Source organism: Dendropsophus ebraccatus, chromosome 3 (assembly GCF_027789765.1).
Source record: "Dendropsophus ebraccatus isolate aDenEbr1 chromosome 3, aDenEbr1.pat, whole genome shotgun sequence".
In the NCBI taxonomy this organism is placed as follows: Eukaryota; Metazoa; Chordata; class Amphibia; order Anura; family Hylidae; genus Dendropsophus; species Dendropsophus ebraccatus.
This window is the reverse complement of record NC_091456.1, coordinates 174,393,385-174,411,625: the sequence shown is the minus strand read 5'-3', so window position 1 is coordinate 174,411,625 and position 18,241 is coordinate 174,393,385. Positions and strand designations below refer to the sequence as shown.

The window sequence follows — 18,241 nt, the reverse complement described above, 5'->3', positions numbered from 1 at the left end:
CTTGACTGAAATGTGATGTGAATGTAAGGTTAAATTGATTCTGGTTCAATTGATTGACGAACTGTGGGAGGTCAGATGTGGTTCCTCTCCAGAATAATAATATGTCGTCGATATATCTTTTCCAGAGCACCAGGTCTGCTCCTAGGTGGGGCGAGATGTGATGTTCCTCCCAATATGCCATAAAGAGGTTGGCATAACTAGGAGCAAACCTGGTGCCCATAGCAGTACCAGACGTCTGGAGAAAAAACTTGCCATCAAAAAAGAAAAAATTATGTGTAAGAATGTATTCTATGGCTGTAAGTATGAATTCTGTTTGTTCCTTTTTGATCGAGTCATCCTTCTCCAGGAAGTGTCTAACTGCTGCAATTCCTTGTTCATGGCGTATGCAACATAGAAAAAGAATTACGTCAATTACAACCCAAACAACCCAACAATAACCTAACACGGAAGGAAATTCAAGCATTGAAAGATCTCCAATCGGACCTAAATATTACCATAAGACCCGCAGACAAAGGGGGGGGGACAGTTATAATGGACACAGACACATATAAGAGTGAATGCACACGTCAACTTTCAGATATCAACACCTACAGAGCACTAACAAACAATCCGACTGAACAGTACTACAAACAACTAGAAGAAATATGCAGATTAGCCTTAGAGCAAGACATTCTATCAGAAACTGAATACAATTTCATTCTAGGCACAGAAAAGAGGATACCAGTACTATATTGCTTACCCAAGGTACACAAACATGCTACAAATCCCCCAGGAAGACCTATAATATCTGGGATAGGCTCTATTACATCCAACATGTCCCAATATATTGATAGATTTCTACAACCATATGTCAAAAAAACCAATTCATACCTCAAGGACACTACAGATGTAATCAAATTAATAGAGAATCATGAATGGCAATCTGATTGGACCCTAGCCACTTTAGATGTTAGTTCCCTGTATACTTGCATACGCCATGAACAAGGAATTGCAGCAGTTAGACACTTCCTGGAGAAGGATGACTCGATCAAAAAGGAACAAACAGAATTCATACTTACAGCCATAGAATACATTCTTACACATAATTTTTTCTTTTTTGATGGCAAGTTTTTTCTCCAGACGTCTGGTACTGCTATGGGCACCAGGTTTGCTCCTAGTTATGCCAACCTCTTTATGGCATATTGGGAGGAACATCACATCTCGCCCCACCTAGGAGCAGACCTGGTGCTCTGGAAAAGATATATCGACGACATATTATTATTCTGGAGAGGAACCACATCTGACCTCCCACAGTTCGTCAATCAATTGAACCAGAATCAATTTAACCTTACATTCACATCACATTTCAGTCAAGTCTCTATAGAATATTTAGATTTACAAATTACTACCCATACATCTAAATTACAGTGTAACACTTTCCACAAACCCACCTCAAAAAATGGTTTTATACTTTTTGACAGTTGCCATTTACCTCAATGGCTGCTCAATGTCCCCTTTGGTCAATTCCGGAGACTCAAAAGGAATTGTACTTCCAATGACCGATTCGAACAAGAGGCATCCTCACTAAAAGTACAGTTTAGAGAAAAGAAATACCCAGAAGCAGCACTCGACAAAGCTCTAAACAAAGCAAGGGAGCTAGACAGGAGTTCTTTCTTTTCAGAATCATCAAACCTAGAAATTAAAGATGCCGAGCATCAAGACACTAAATTAGTTCTGCCCTACAACCCTAATTACAAACATATAGGGAAAATCATTACCAAACATTGGCACCACCTACAGGACGACCGAACAATCGGCCCCCTATTACCTCCGAGACCGCCCATAGTATATTCTAAGGCACCTAATTTGGGCCTACAGATAGCTCCGACTGTAAGAACAAGAAACGGTAGCTCCCAACCTACTATATGCCCCGAAATTAATGGATTCTTTAGATGTGGCATGTGCAGCAATTGCAAAGCTACACAATTCCAAAGACGTACCGATACAGTAACATCAGTAGTAAATAGACGTGAACATAAAATCAAAGATACACTTTCATGCAATTCCGAAAACATTATATATATCATCGAATGCCCATGCCACAAACAGTATATAGGGAGGACTTCCAGAACCCTAAAAAAGAGAATAACAGAACATTTTTACAACATAAAAAGGGGTTACGACAAACATACACTCTCGGCCCACTACAAAGAGGCACACCAAAGTAGACTGAGAGGCACAACTTACGCGGCCATACAAAAGGTTGAAAAAGATTGGAGGGGAGGCGATTTCATATCCAAAATGTCAAGACAAGAGTCCAGGTTTATCTTTGAATTTCAGACACTTATACCTTATGGTCTCAACGCCGAACTAGAGATCTTTGGTTTTCTGTGAAAAATGTGACCGTGCACGTATATAGGATGTAAATTATGTATTCCTGAGAGGCAGAACGCACAATACGTAAGCATCTGCTGTTACATCTCATATCTCTCAAGTATATGTACGTCGGGAGTATTACCGACGGACGGTACAGTGCCAGACTGTTTCCATCAGTGCCTGGACCGCCCCTTGGTGACTCCCGTCGCCCCATTAAGATTCATTTAGTTATTTATCCATCTATTTACCTATGTCTTTATATGTGCACGCGGGCGTATTCATTTATTTATTCGTTTAGATGTATATATATATATACAGTACCAGACTGTCCCACTAGTACTTAAACCGCTTTCTGGGACTCTTGCCGTTCTATTATGATCCACCTATTCATTCATTTATTTATTCTCCCAATTTTTTCCTACATATACCTACGTGTGTATTTATTTATTACTTTATATCTATTTATATACATTCATATACATATATTACCCTGTGTCTATATCTATTTATACACATCTATAAACATATATGTTCAGTTACACATATATGTACAAGCTGATATGAACTTATGTCATTCAAAGACACACAAACTGGGTCCAGTCCTATGTGACAGTGCACATATATAAGATGTGAATTATGTATTTTTGAGAGGCAGAACGCACAATACAGAAGTATCTGCTGCTACACTCCATATCTCTCAAACAGATGTACGTCGGGAGCATTACCGACGGGCGGTACAGTGCCAGACTGTTTCCATCAGTGCCTGGACCGCCCCTTGGTGACTCCCGTCGCCCCGTCAAGATCTATCTAGTTATTTATCCATCTATTTATTTATATGTTTATATGTGCACGCGGGCGTATTCATTTATCTATTCGTTTTGATGTATACACAAATACTGTTCTACCAGTATTCAAACCACCTTGTGTGAACCCCGTTGCTCTATTAAGATCCATCTATTCATTCACTTACTTACTTTTCCTACATGTATCTACGTGTGTATTTATTTATTTATTATTCTATATTTATTTATATACATATATGTTTATGTATGTGCAGGCATGCACAAGCTGATATGAACTTATGCCATTCAAAGATACACAAACTGGATCCAGTCCTAGCAGTCATAGTGGAACCAACCCACTTAGCTCATAATGTATATTGATCAACAATATTACTATCCTGTTTTATATAAAAACCAGAATTTACACAGGAGAGAAGCCACACTGGAAAATCGATCTATTTGAATGTGAACTCACACAGGAGAGAAGCCACATTGGACAACTGGATCTACAGAATTCACACAAGGCAAAATCATCCGGAATGATCCACTACGGGTCTTGTAGATGGATTTAGAACGGATATAAAGTCCAAATGGATATGGTTGCACCAGTGTTATCTAAAGTTCTTTGCTGAGGAAAGGAGCAAGTAGACCTCCTGAAACGCGTTCAAGAACCAAAGATAACAGAGCCTTTTTTGACATCTACTGTTTTTGGAGTATATCCCGAACCTAAGCTGATCTGTCTGGACATTCAAATCAAACGGCAGTTAGCCAGAGCGCGCGCTCAGATGCATGCGGACGCCGCAAACAGGAGACAGCTCACCGTGCTGCATTAGACCTTAACTGCACGGATCGCAAAGTAGCCGCATTAACTGGAACACGGACTGTCGCTGCAATACTATACCGGACCGTGGGAACTACCGCCGACAGGGTGAGAGGTGGATATTCCACCATTTTTCATCTAATACCATCTTATCTCACCCAAAGTGTACAACTCAAATAGCAAGCTGTCTCACCAGGATACGAATACAATCACTCCAACGGCCATCCAGCGATATAAGCTCAAGCTAGATCTCCTGATTCGGGACTACTGCCATACACATCTGGGTGAGCTGCCTGCGCTGGGCCCGGCGCAGGCAACTTCACTAGGCTCCCTATACACACTTATTTTATCATATAGATTTTATTGTATTTTATTTTATTCTATTATCTTTCTTATCTTTAACATTAGTTAGGTATCTATACACAATTATTTTATATTTCCTACGCATCTAGATTTCTTTTTGTCTTACCTATACAAAGTTTTTTATAGTGACGATTGATTATTAATTATGTCACATGTATTCAATAAATGTTGATGTATAGCTTATACAAGTATACAACTATATGCCTCCACAGTGTTTGTAACACATCACCCGCTTCTAGAGAGCCCTCTACATTAGCACAATAGGCACTCTTGTTGTGATGGTATACCTGCTTTTAGTGTGTGGCTGGCTATGTTGATCCCCAATGGTTGATGACCTGCCGGGCTGTGAGGGGTCCCTTGGGCTCTTATCACGGTGGTCTGGAGTGGAGAGATGACCCACCCGGACTGTCACTACCGCCACCCACAGAAAGGGGAAAATGACGCAAGGACGGTGTAGACTGTGTGTATACAGTCTCAGTAGAATAAATAAACTGATCTTTACTGAAAATTTCTTGTAATACAGGAGTGACTTTTGAGATACAGACTTGCGTTCACTGAATCTGTGCAGAGAGATACTGAAGTGCTGAGGTAGAATAGCAATGCTGGTTCAGTTGAGTAGTGTAGAGAGTTCAGAAGAGTGGAGAGGAGTGTGTCAGTTAAGTAATGTGCTCTTCCGGAACTTGTGAGAAGAAGTATTTAAAGATACTTAAGAAGAGAAGAATACTTTTGCCCGTGCTTCGACCTTTGTCACTATAAACCACCTTCTGCCCTGCAGTGTTAGGGTACCCGTCCTACATGGGTGACACAAGCCCCAGTCTTGGTTACCTGAGTTGAGTAAAGTGTGTGAGCGTGTCCCGGTGTCACCTGTGCTGTGAGGAAGAGTATGTAGGCCTTGGCTATGGCTGCTTTGCTCTATCTGGGACAATTCTTCTGTCCTAGGATACCGTTGTGCACTGTATAGAGATGTTCACAGCGTGGGTTGAGGTATTCTCTGACTTGTCCTCCTTTAAGTGTTTAGCACTGCATCTTGACTATAAGTGTAGCTTGAAGAAAGAAAGTCTCTGCATTCTCCATATGTGTCTACTACCACAGCTAGTCTGTCCCGGATAGGGAACCTGGCAGAGCCAGGCTTCTGGCTAAGTTTAGCAGGGATGCCTGGTCTTGCTCCACTGAGAATCAGAAAAGAACTAACTAAAGTAGACCTACACTTCCTCTCCCCCATGTCATTACTTCCTACAGGGTGTATGAAACAGCTCCTGTGAGTAGTGGAGAAGAGAGTGCATAGAAGAGAATAGAGATAGGTAGGAAGAGAAGGGCATCTCTCACTGGTGCACAGAATCACAAAATACAACAGTAAGATCTGCTGCTGATACCACAGGAGACATCACGGGGATATGGGGTCCACACCTCACACCTTACAGGATGCTGATACCACAGGAGACATCACAGAGATATGGGATCCACACCTCACACCTTACAGGATCTGCTGCTGATACCACAGGAGACATCACAGGAATATGGGGTCCGCACCTCACACCTTACAGGATGCTGATACCACTCACAGGGATATGGGGTCCGCACCTCACACCTTACAGGATCTGCTGCTGATACCACAGGGGACATCGCAGGGATATGGGGTCCGGACCTCACAGCTTACAGGATCTGCTGCTGATACCACAGGAGACATCACAGGGATATGGGGTCCGCACCTCACACCTTACAGGATGCTGATACCACAGGGGACATCACAGGGATATGGGGCCTGCGCCTCACACCTTACAGGATGCTGCTGCTACCACAGGGGACATCACAGGGATATGGGGTCCGCACCTCACACCTTACAGGATGCTGATACCACAGGGGACATCACAGGGATATGGGGTCCGCACCTCACACCTTACAGGATCTGCTGCTGATACCACAGGGGACATCACAGGGATATGGGCTCCGCACCTCACACCTTACAGGATGCTGATACCACACAGGAGACATCACAGGGATATGGGGTCCGCACCTCACACCTTATAGGAACTACTGCTGATACCACAGGAGACATCACAGGATATGGGGTCCTCACACCTTACAGGATGCTGATACAACAGGGGACATCACAGGGATATGGGGTCCGCACCTCACACCTTACAGGATGCTGATACCACAGGAGACATCACAGGGATATGGGGTCCGCACCTCACACCTTACAGGATCTGCTGCTGATACCACAGGAGACATCACAGGAATATGGGGTCCACACCTCACACCTTACAGGATGCTGATACCACAGGGGACATCACAGGGATATGGGGTCCGCACCTCACACCTTACAGGATGCTGATACCACAGGAGACATCACAGGGATATGGGGTCCGCACCTCACACCATACAGAATGCTGATACCACAGGAGACATCCCAGGGATATGGGGTCCGCACCTCACACCTTACAGGATGCTGATACCACAGGAGACATCACAGGGATATGGGGTCTGCACGTCACACCTTACAGGATGCTGATACCACAGGGGACATCACAGGGATATGGGGTCCGCACCTCACACCTTACAGGATGCTGATACCACAGGGGACATCACAGGGATATGGGGTCCGCACCTCACACCTTACAGGATCTGCTGCTGATACCACAGGAGACATCACAGGGATATGGGGTCCGCACCTCACACCTTACAGCATGCTGCTGATACCATAGGGGACATCACAGGGATATGGGGTCCGCACCTCACACCTTACAGGATGCTGATACCACAGGGGACATAACAGGGATATGGGGTCCGCACCTCACACCTTACAGGATGCTGATACCACAGGAGACATCACAGGGATATGGGGTCCGCACCTCACACCTTACAGGATGTACTGCTGATACCACAGGAGACATCACAGGGATATGGGGTCCGCACCTCACACCTTACAGCATGCTGCTGATACCACAGGGGACATCACAGGGATATGGGGTCCGCACCTCACACCTTACAGGATGCTGATACCACAGGAGACATCACAGGGATATGGGGTCCGCACCTCACACCTTACAGGATGTACTGCTGATACCACAGGGGACATCACAGGGATATGGGGCCTGCACCTCACACCTTGGTACAGATACCACAGGACACTGGTCTGGATGTGTCTAGGCCTTGTGAGTCAGATATTTTTTGGCATAGAAAATATTAGGTTATGGTCGGCCATTTATGGAGATTACAGTCATAGGTCCTTGTATCAAAAAAATGTCCAAATAAAACATATTTGTAATAATCTTGTTGAAGAGAACTGGTTGGTGTATGAAGATTTACTTTTTTTCTTCAATAGGGAAATTTAGTTCCCCCACACCAAAAAACTATATAGAACTCTCATCCTTTTAGGGAAACCTTTACTTTATCTGGTATTAATTTTTTTTTCTTCTTGAGAGCTTATTTGCATATTATAGAAGAATTCCATATATGCTGTTTCCTGATACTGAAGCAAAGGCTTAAAGGGGCTTTCCAGTTCTGGGTATGACAAGCAGAATCTGTGTATAAGGCTAGCTTCACACGTACAGGATCCGCAGCAGATTTGACTAAATAACTGAACACTGCATCAAATCTGCTGCGGATCTGCTGTCAATCCTGTACGTGTGAATGCACCCTAATGAACAGTCCTACAACTCTGTAATGTACTTGTTGTTTCGTCTCCTCATCCGCTCGCTGTCAGTAAACTGAAACGCGGTAACTGGCATCCGAATGTAGAAACCTGCCCTGGTGACGTCTGACACACAAGCATTATATACAATATGTCAGAGACTCATGGACCCATGGGATGTACAGAATGCTTCTAGCTCTCCTTCTTGGAGATAAATCCATCATACATAATACAGTCTGAAGTATTAGATGTTATATACTATATTGTACATGGTATCAGTCCCAGGATATAAACACTGTCCACTGACAGAAGCGATACAATTGTATCCAGTCTAGACAATGCTCTGTGAGCTCTACAGCCTGGACTCCAGACTGATACATCGTACATAGCTAGTCCTGCTCTCAGCTGAGAAGTGATATAATTGTATCCAGTCTAGACAATGCTCTGTGAGCTCTACAGCCTGGTATCCAGACTGATACATCGTACATAGCTAGTCCTGCTCTCAGCTGAGAAGTGATACAATTGTATCGAGTCTAGACAATGCTCTGTGAGCTCTAAAGCCTGGACTCCAGACGGATACATTGTACATAGCTAGTCCTGCTCTCAGCTGAGAAGTGATACAATTGTATCCAGTCTAGACAATGCTCTGTGAGCTCTACAGCCTGGACTCCAGACTGATACATTGTACATAGCTAGCCCTGCTCTCAGCTGAGAAGTGATACAATTGTATCCAGTCTAGACAATGCTCTGTGAGCTATACAGCTTGGCAGTTCAGCATCTCTTTATCGTATGATGGCCATTAGCCCCGGCAAATACAAATCCACTGACACTCCACATAACATTGTGTCATCATCTCTTATTAACATATATAGTATTGTGCTCTTAGACGTCAGGGCCCTGTTTACATCACAATGACAGCTCATGATCAGCATGGTCGGTGACTCAGTAACCTAGTGACAGAGACTCCTGATCAGTCACGGAATATGATTTACAATCTATTGTTCACAGAAGCCGCCTGATAAAACAAGCTTGTCATATCTCTTAGGTTACACAGAGCTAATAGCAAGCTCGTGGCATCATCCACACTGAACATGCCTGTAAATCTATAGCACTGTACGTGACATGCACTACATCCAGGTCAGTGCACTTCTACATTTCACCTACAGACAGTAAAACTATGTTTGATTGTTGGTTGGATCCTCGTGGGTGGGGCCAAATTTAGAAACAGCTTTTAGCAGGATTTTTATTGGCTGTTGCTTCAACTTCCTAATCATAAACTACGACACACAGTTGTGGTGAGCCCCTGGATGATGTTGTAGCGGTGGGACGGCCGGTCACTTGCTAGATGGAAGTGTGACGCCACTACTAGTGGTGGATGGCCGAGATACAGCCGAACCTTAAGGGTTTTGTCACATGACGCCAGTGCCTGTTGGGCACACAGGTGTGATGGCACGCTTGCTTTTGTAGTGTAAGGCCGGTTGTACCCTTTTCCCTGTGGTCGGTGTCCTGTCGAGTTGCTGCCAGGTCCCTTGGGATAGTGTGGTCACAGGTGGTAAGAGTGGTATAGTGACCCTCCCGAATAGTGGTAGGACCCGCCACCCACAGTAGGTGGTAGTGACTAATCACAGACTCAGTTGATAACGTTGACTTGGTTTACTACTTGTAAATGTGCAGGAGGGAATACAACGAATCTTGATATACACTTGATACGGTTTCAATAAATACACGAACAAAGAAATACCAGATCTGTGCAATAAGCACTGAGTAGGATGTAGTAGAGTTGATAAGGTTGTACTGAGGTAGCGTAGCAGAGAGGAAAGTGCCCTGAGAGTCTCAACCTAAGTAGTAATGTGCTCTGCCGGGTGGTTGGAGTGCATAGAAGAAGAAGAAGACAACCTGGGCCTGTGTATTGACCTTTCCTATAGTCTTCACACTACCTGATGCCCACTAGCTTTGGCGGAACCGTACCAATGGGTGACACAGGCCCCAGACCTTGTTACCTGGGATGAGCGGGATGAGCGGAATGATCAGAATTTTCTGAGTACACCCGCGCTGCGAGATGGACTTCATGGACTTTCAGTAACTTTGCTCCCCCCGGATCAGTTCCTAGCTCTTTGGCTCTTTTAGGGATACTGTCCTGCACTGTAGTTACTCCTAGTCCTCGGCATGTGTTGAGGTAATCTGTTGGCTAGTCCTCTCTGGAAGGGTTTAGCAGTGCATCATACAGCGTGTTTGATGCTTCAAGAAAGAGGTTTGTAAGCGGGCTCTGTCCTGTGTCCTACCCATGCGGGATACTGACTAAGACTACAGCTGAAGAGGGGACCTGGCAGAGGGCAAGGGCCCAGGAAGAATCCCCTAGCAGCATGGTGCGCTCCTGTCATCGCATCTACTACTTACCTACGCCCCCATGCCGGCCAGTTACACATGCTCACTGGAAGTGGCCTGGACTATGCGGCCAGCAGAAGAAGGTGGCGTAGTCCAGGCGACTTCTGGTGAACATGCAAGCCAGCCTGCCCGGGGGGAGTAGGTGAGTAGTCAGATGCCATGACAGGAGCGCACATCATGCGCTCCTGTCATCTCTGCTGCCGCAATCCACACATGGACATGTCCTATTTTTTTGCGGTGCGGGTCGCGGCACGGATCGCGTGAATGGCTGCATTAAAATTGGTACCTAAAATTGTCCATCGACCACACACAATTTTAAGGGACAGGTACATGCAGCCTAAAAGAGATGCATCAAAATACACTCCATCGAACTCCATGTGAACATAGCCACACTTTGGCCAATATACAAGTTTTGGGAGGTGTGGGAACTTTCCTGCTCTTATCTGATTCCTGATGGGAATGTTTTGATCCCACAATGATAAACCCTGCACAGTAAGGTTCAGTATAAGGGCCCTATTCCACCGGACGATTATCGTTCGGTTGAAATGTAGTTAACGATTAACGACCGAACGAGAAATCGTTGATCGCTTTATAAGACCTGGACCTATTTTTATCGTTGCTCGTTCGCAAAACGTTCGCAAATCGTTCGCATTGAATAAGACGTTGTTCGGTCGTTTACAATAGATACGAACGCAATAGCAAATAAATAGCGAAGAAAAACGATCGCAATTACGATTAGAAGTAACGATTACCGTTCCATGGAAATGAGTGAACGTTTTCAGGTCTTTCGCAATAGCGGTCGTTTGAGATAGTTAATCGTTAACGATTATGCAAACGATAATCGTCCGGTGGAATAGGGCCCTAATGCCCCTATTACACGAGTCGTTTGGAGGAGCAAACGAGCGCTATTAGCGCTCGTTTGCCCCTCGTTCCCCGCTCGCTGCCGCCGCTATTCAACGCGGCGTCGGCGAGTGGGTGAGTGCGGGAGGGGCGGCGGGGAGCTGCTGGGCGGGCTGCCTGGGGGATCGCTGATCATCCGGGCAGCCCATAGGATACAGCAGCGTCTGCAGCCGATGCTCCTATTCAACGGAGCGACGGCAGCAGATCGCTGCTATATCAGTCGCTTGTTTTTCAACATGTTGAAAAACAAGCGACTGCAACGATCAGCCGACATGAACGATGTCGGCTGATCGTTGCACTCTATTCCACGGGACGAATATCGTTCGTAGCGGCCGATATCGTCCGAATACGAACGATATTGCTCCTCTAAACGACCCGTGGAATAGGGCCTTAAGTCTCTTCTATCTTCTTTAGCTGGGAAGGACCTATAGCACTACTGATCATGTTTTCTGTTTATCAATAGAATGCCAGACCTGCAAAAAGGGGAACTCCGGACAAAATGTTTTTCTTTTAAATCAACTGGTATCAGAAAGGTATATAGATATGTAATTTACTTCTATATAAAAATTTCAAGTCTTCCAGTACTCATCAGCTGCTGTATGTTCTGCAGGAAGTGGTGTATTCTTTCCAGGCTGACACAGTGCTCTCTGCTGCCACCTCTGTCCATGTCAGGAACTGTCCAGAGCAGTAGCAAATTCCTAAAAAAAACCCTCTCCTGCTCTGGACAGTTCCTGAGATGGACAGAGGTGGCAGCAGAGAGCACTGTGTCAGACTGCAAATAAAACATCAATTCCTGCAGGACATACAGTAGCTGATAAGTACTGGAAGACTGAAGATTTTAAAATAGAAGTAAATTACAAATCTATATAACTTTTTGACACCAGTTTAATTGAAAGAAAAAAAAAATGTCAGAACCCCCCTTTAAGACTGACACTTATGCATACAAGCACATAGATATAGGCACTACTGTTACACCCACAGTAACCAAACCAGTCAGGGCCCTATGTATAAGCACTTTATTGTGTACAGGCCACACAGGGTTATTAGAGAGCTGGGTGGTAAACTGCAATGGCTGACATTGCTGACTGTCACCTACTTACTCCAGCAGTTCACCTGCAGGTGAACTATAAGCTTATGTATGAGAGGTAGGAGGCAGCAGGTGCCGCTCTGCTGTGCCGCACACATGACATACTCTTTTATTGCACAAGTTCAGGAACTAACAAGTAACAATTAAAATCATTGTTTTATCATCCCTGTGACATTTACTACTGAGAACTAAAAGGGAAGGGCTGCAGCCCAGGTTAGCTGAATTATGGACTGAAATACAGACATTGCATGCTGGAACTTGTAGTCCCTTTCTGCATGCACTATGGAGCAAAAGCAGAAAGTATAAAAGCCCATTATGGGTTAAAGGGGTAGTTCTTTCAAATCAACTAGTGCCAGAAAGTGGCAGAAATTTATAATGCACTTTTAAAAAATTTTTTTTCCAGTCTTCCAGTACTTATCAGCTGCTGTATGTCCTGCAGGAAGTGGTGTATTCTTTCCAGTCTGACACAGTGCTGGAGAGGTTTTCCATGGGGATTTGCTCCTGCTCTGGACAGTTCCTGACATGGATAGAGATGGAGGCAGAGAGCATTGTGTTGTGTCAGACTGGAAAGAATACAGCACTTCCTGCAGGACATACAGCAGCTGATAAGTACTGAAGACTTTATTTTTTTTTTTTTTTTTTTTTTTAATAGAAGCAATTTACAAATCTCTGGCATTTTCTGTCACCAGTTGATTTGAAAGAAAGACATTTTTGGTGAACTACCCCTTCAGTCTTGGAAACCTACAACGCATTACTCTGTTTACCCTGCAGACTGTATTGATGGTTATTGATCTCATACCAACTATATCTCTTAGTCTCTTCTATCAACCACTGCAAAGTCTTCAATGAGACAAGAAGAGCAGAGCGGTCCCTGCCTCTTTGTTGGGTGACCCTCTTACCCCTTTCTCCACTTACCTTCCCAGGTCCCCCAGTTCCACTACATTAGGCGTTCGGACTCACCACCTGGGACTGACAGCAGGTAACGCCCCCTAGTGACTCACACTCACCTGTAACCTTCACGCTTTACAGATCTCACAATATTCTTTGTTTCTGTTAACCCTTTCAAATGACCCGTTCCTTGAAAGCCTGCAGAACAGGCAACCCTTTCCAGGCATTCTGGAACTTGTAGTGTCATACCTGCACAGCTGGGCTCCATGATCAGCACGTCTAGCTGTCCCATAACTGGTCGTGGATCCGCTTCATGGTAGTGTAGACTAGTCACATCCAGGTAAATGCTTAAGAATATATATGATCTGACTCTTTAACTCTTTCCTTTCACACAGCTCAGAGAAAGAACAGGTATCCAAATCCACCACTCCCAGGCTCAGGCTCAAAGTCCGGCTCTCCCCGGTGTCTACCTCCGACCAGGATCACTAATCTCTGCCGTTCTCCCCATCTGCGACTATAAAGGAGACCTTCCCAGGAGCCGGTGACATCATCCCTGATACAACGCGTTTCACTGATTTCCATACACAGCCCTGTCCCGCAGGTGTGGCCTGGAGGATCTGTACGTATGGCAGAGCAGGTTTTCTGGATGACACTCGAAACATTCCGGGAGGCAATAGGTTTATTACTGACGGATACAAATTACAGGTGATCTCTATTGTATTCATGAGATAACAGGTTTCTGTATAAACCTTCCGCCTGTGTAGATACATGGTCAATTAGAGGCTAATTAATCACGTTTGTTTATATATATGTGATTATTGTATGTATAACGTATGTGATTATTGTATTATTGTATGTATATACACCCTCAGAAGTGTAATTCTTTGTAGCCGCTTATAAAACTACCGTATTTTCTCTGTTTAAATCATAATGACAACCACAAACATCAAAAGTCTTCATACCTCTGTTCTTAATACTGGGTATTGCCCCTCTAGAATCATTGACAGCTTAAAGTCTTTTGTGGTAGTTGTGGATGAGGCTATTTATGTTCTCAGATGGTAAAGTTGCCTATTCTTCTTGGCATAAAGCCTCCAGTTCCTGTAAATTCCTGGACTGTCCTGCATTAACTGTGCGCTTGAGATCTCCCCAGAGCAGCTCTATGATATTGAGGTCAGGAGACTGAGATGGCGTCTCCAGAACCTTCACTTTGTTCTGATATCTAATGAATTGATAATGACAGTCACCAGTTAAGAAGAGACTCAAAACTTCTGTACCAAGATCATTTGGAGTGATGAGACCAAAATCGAATTTTTTGGCCACAACCATAAACGTTACATTTGGAGAGGTATCAACAACGGCCATGATGAAAGGAACACCATTCCTACTGTAAAGTACGGAGGTGGATTGCTAATGTTTTGGGGATGTGTGAGCTCCAAAGGCATAGGAAACTTGGTCAAAGTTAAAGGAAAGATGAATGCAGACGGTTATCAGCAAATATAGGCATTGGAAGCTGCACATGGGATGTACTTGGATGTTCCAGCATGACAACGATCCAAAACACAAGGCCAAGTTGACCTGTCATTGGCTACAGCAGAACAAAGTGAAGGTTCTGGAGTGGCCATCTCAGTCTCCTGACCTCAGTATCATTGAGCCACTATGGGGAGATCTCAAGCACATAGTTCATACATGACAGCCCAGAAATTTACAGGAACTGGAGCTTTTTTGCCAAGAACAATGGTCGGCTTTACCATCTGAGAGAATAAAGAGCCTCATCTGCAACTACCACAGAAGACTTCATGCTGTCATTGATGTTAGAGGGAGCAATACACGGGATTAAGAACTGGGTAAATTGGATGTTTTTGGCTGTCATTATGATTTAAAAAGAGAAAACAAAGTAGTATGACAATAAATGGCTTCACCCGACCACTAACCATGAGTGGAAAAAAAAGTTTTTGTGTTATCATTCATATTCTTTAAAAAAAGGACAAGAAAGCAAAAATGTAAACTTTTGGGCACAACTGTATATATCAGCAATAACAAGTGGAGTAAGATTAAATATCTTATTTTAATGACATCTGACTAGGTGAGAGCATCTCTACAATGTTAGGGTCGGGTTTTCCCAGTATGTAGTGTTAAGAATCTGAAGGGTCTGGTCTGGCCCAGAAACATGTTGTCCATTTCCTCCTCTCTTCTTTTGGACTAGCATATATACAGGATAATGGCTACCAAAGTGGTATAAGAAAGGACAATTGGTGACCGGGGACATGGGTGCCCAGGGACCACTGATATGTAGGCGAGCCCCTGTGGTCCAATCCCACAGAAGAGCTGCCAGAGAGCAAACTGCTGAAAAAGACAGAAAGGAGTCAGATGCCACAGGCAGTGTCAGACTGGCCCACCAGAGGACCAGAGAATCCTCCAGTGGGCCCCCAGCTTTAGAACGTCACAGAAGGGAGGAGTACAGATGTGTAGAGGTGAAGAATGCCTTTATCTCTGTTTACCTGTTCACTTCTATTAATCTTCTGGTTCTTTTACAAGAATAAAAACAGAAACTACCAGTTCATAGCAAAGTACTCAGATTCTTAGGTGAACTTTGTCCTTTAAGGCATTGTCCTGGAGCTGCTCACTGTTGTATTGATACACAGAACTAATAGGCCTGAGTCACCAGTCACCCAAGTAACCTATAGATAACCAATGTACAATCCACACTGATATACAGGCAATCAATGAGGTGTTACTCACCTTGCCCTGTTCTTATGCCTGACCACAGTCCCTGCTGTCCACCCCCTCTCACAGCTAGGCAACCTGTAGCCTCTACCTCTGCTGTTCCGGATCCAGTATTTTACCACAACCCTACTGGATCAGGTCACTAATCTTCTACTCTCCTGTTGTTCCACCCCATCAGCAGAATAGTGAGTGCAGCTCTGGAGTATAATACAGGATGTAACTTAGGATCAGTAAAGGATAAGTAATGTAATGTGTGTACACAGTGACCCCACCAGCAGAATAGTGAGTGCAGCTCTGGAGTATAATACTGAATGTAACTCAGGATCAGTACAGGATCAGTAATGTAATGTGTGTACACAGTGACCCCACCAGCAGAATAGTGAGTGCAGCTCTGGAGTATAATACTGAATGTAACATAGGTAACTCTATTCTACATAAGTAGACTCCAGCATTATAACTGGTGCAGTGATAAGTTCTAATGGTTTATAAAATAAAATAAAAAAATGCATAAACTCCTTATAAACTCTTCTGCTCAGTATAAACATTCCTATCATTATTAGAGTGTACTCTCTCCCACGGCTCACTGGTTCTCTTGTGAAAGTATTCATTGTATCAGAGAGACAGCAGGTCTGGGCACAGTCACCGTCATAGGTCCTGGCCACCACCCAAAACACCTCTCTAATAATCCTCTAGTGGTGCCGGGATTATTATAGGCTGCTCAGTGGAGCTCCAGTATTTTAGTGCCAGGGCTGTAGCTATTATTTTGCAGGTGCGGCCAGTATGTTTAGGAGGGGCTGTTCAGAGCAGACAAACCTTCTAACAACATCTACTAAACTAAAATACACCATACCATAACATTAGGGTTTGCTCTCTTGTATGATTCCTCCTTATAGGGGTATTCCGCTTAAACATAACTTTTCATATGTTACTGGTGCGACTAACAATTCCTCCCATACTGGTTATTATCTATTCAGTCTCCTTCCACCAGTTCTCAGCTGCTGCTTTCTGCTGAAGACACAAAAATCTGTGTGTGAGCTTTTCTCTCTGTCTCCCTCTCCTCCCTCCTCCCTTCTGAGACAGCTGATGTAAACAAGTCCCCATCTGCAACTTTGTAATGCCGGAGGGATAATCAAAGTGATTTCATCAGCAACTTGACCTCATTTTATCCCTCTCAGCATTACAAAGAAGTTACAAAATTGCAGATACAGCCTGCCAGGGACTTGTGTACATCAGCTGTCTCAGAAGGGAGGGGGGGGGGGGGGACAGAGAGAAAAGCTCACATACAGATTTTTGTGTTTTCAGCAGAAAGCAGCAGCTCAGAACTGGGGGAAGGAGACTGAATAGATAATAACAAGTATGGAAGGAATTGTTAGTCTTACCATGGACAGCAACTTGTAAAAAGTTATTTTTGAGTCGGATACTATGTTCTCACTAAGGGATTTTATCGCAAAATGACGGCCTACGACTGCCAATGGCCAATCTTCCAATGAGGGCTCATGCTTTCAGAAGGTGCTTCCACTCACTGCTGTATCACCTATAGCTGTCTATGGGGACCAGAGGTAAAGCGGTACTTCGAGAAGTTTTTTTTTTTTTTTTTTTTTTTATGCTAATACATGCCAAAGTAAGCCTGTCGTGTAGCCTGGCATGTGGCCAATGGTCCTGCTGAGTTGAATTGGGAGGACGTAGTCATTTTGTGACTATGTTCTGTTTATTTTACAGACACAGGGGCTCAAAATTGAATCTTTGCCCTGGGTGCAGGATACACACACACATATATATATATCCTAATAGATTCAAAAAATTCTGCTGCAGCGCCTCCACAGGGGGAATAAGGCATTACACCATTCACACAGAAACCAAATGACTGGCCATGTGACACACAGAGGTTGTATGCTCCAATATGAGGGTCTCTTTGTATCATCAGAGAGGATCTGTATCCACAAAGAGGCGCAGAAAGAGGAGGCGCAGAATTCCGCCAGTTTGAACGGGCCCTTAGATTCCCTAATAGTGTATTTCTTAAGCTGGATATGGTCTTTACCAAGTCATTGAGTTATTCTTCCCTAATAGCCATAGCTCAATAGAATGACAGACGCAATATAACGCTCTGAAGTGACAGTATTGTTCTCCCCTGCTCCCCCCCAGAGGCAGGTATCCGGCATTCTCAGCCTCGTAAATTATACCCTGTATTGTACTGTAATAACAGCTTTACTGCAGCCGCACAAAGCGGCGAGTGACAGCTAATAGTATATAAAATCCATCTACTACACGCCACTCTGATTTACAGTGGATCATGTACTCAGTAA

The 18,241-nt window shown here is 44.2% G+C and overlaps 1 protein-coding gene across 2 annotated transcripts in view; it reads right to left on the bottom strand.

The window, feature by feature from the left end:
* Positions 1–13,797, bottom strand: part of CCDC68 (coiled-coil domain containing 68) — a 48,854-nt gene extending 35,057 nt beyond the window's left edge. Inside the window, exon 1 of one of the 2 annotated variants that reach the window (XM_069963164.1) lies at positions 13,464–13,797. In XM_069963164.1, coding sequence (XP_069819265.1) covers positions 13,464–13,506 — 43 coding nt within the window. In that variant the 5' untranslated portion in view covers positions 13,507–13,797. The remainder of the gene's footprint in view (positions 1–13,463) is intronic. The other variant, XM_069963165.1, reaches the window with a different exon arrangement.
* Between the last annotated feature and the right edge of the window lie 4,444 nt (positions 13,798–18,241).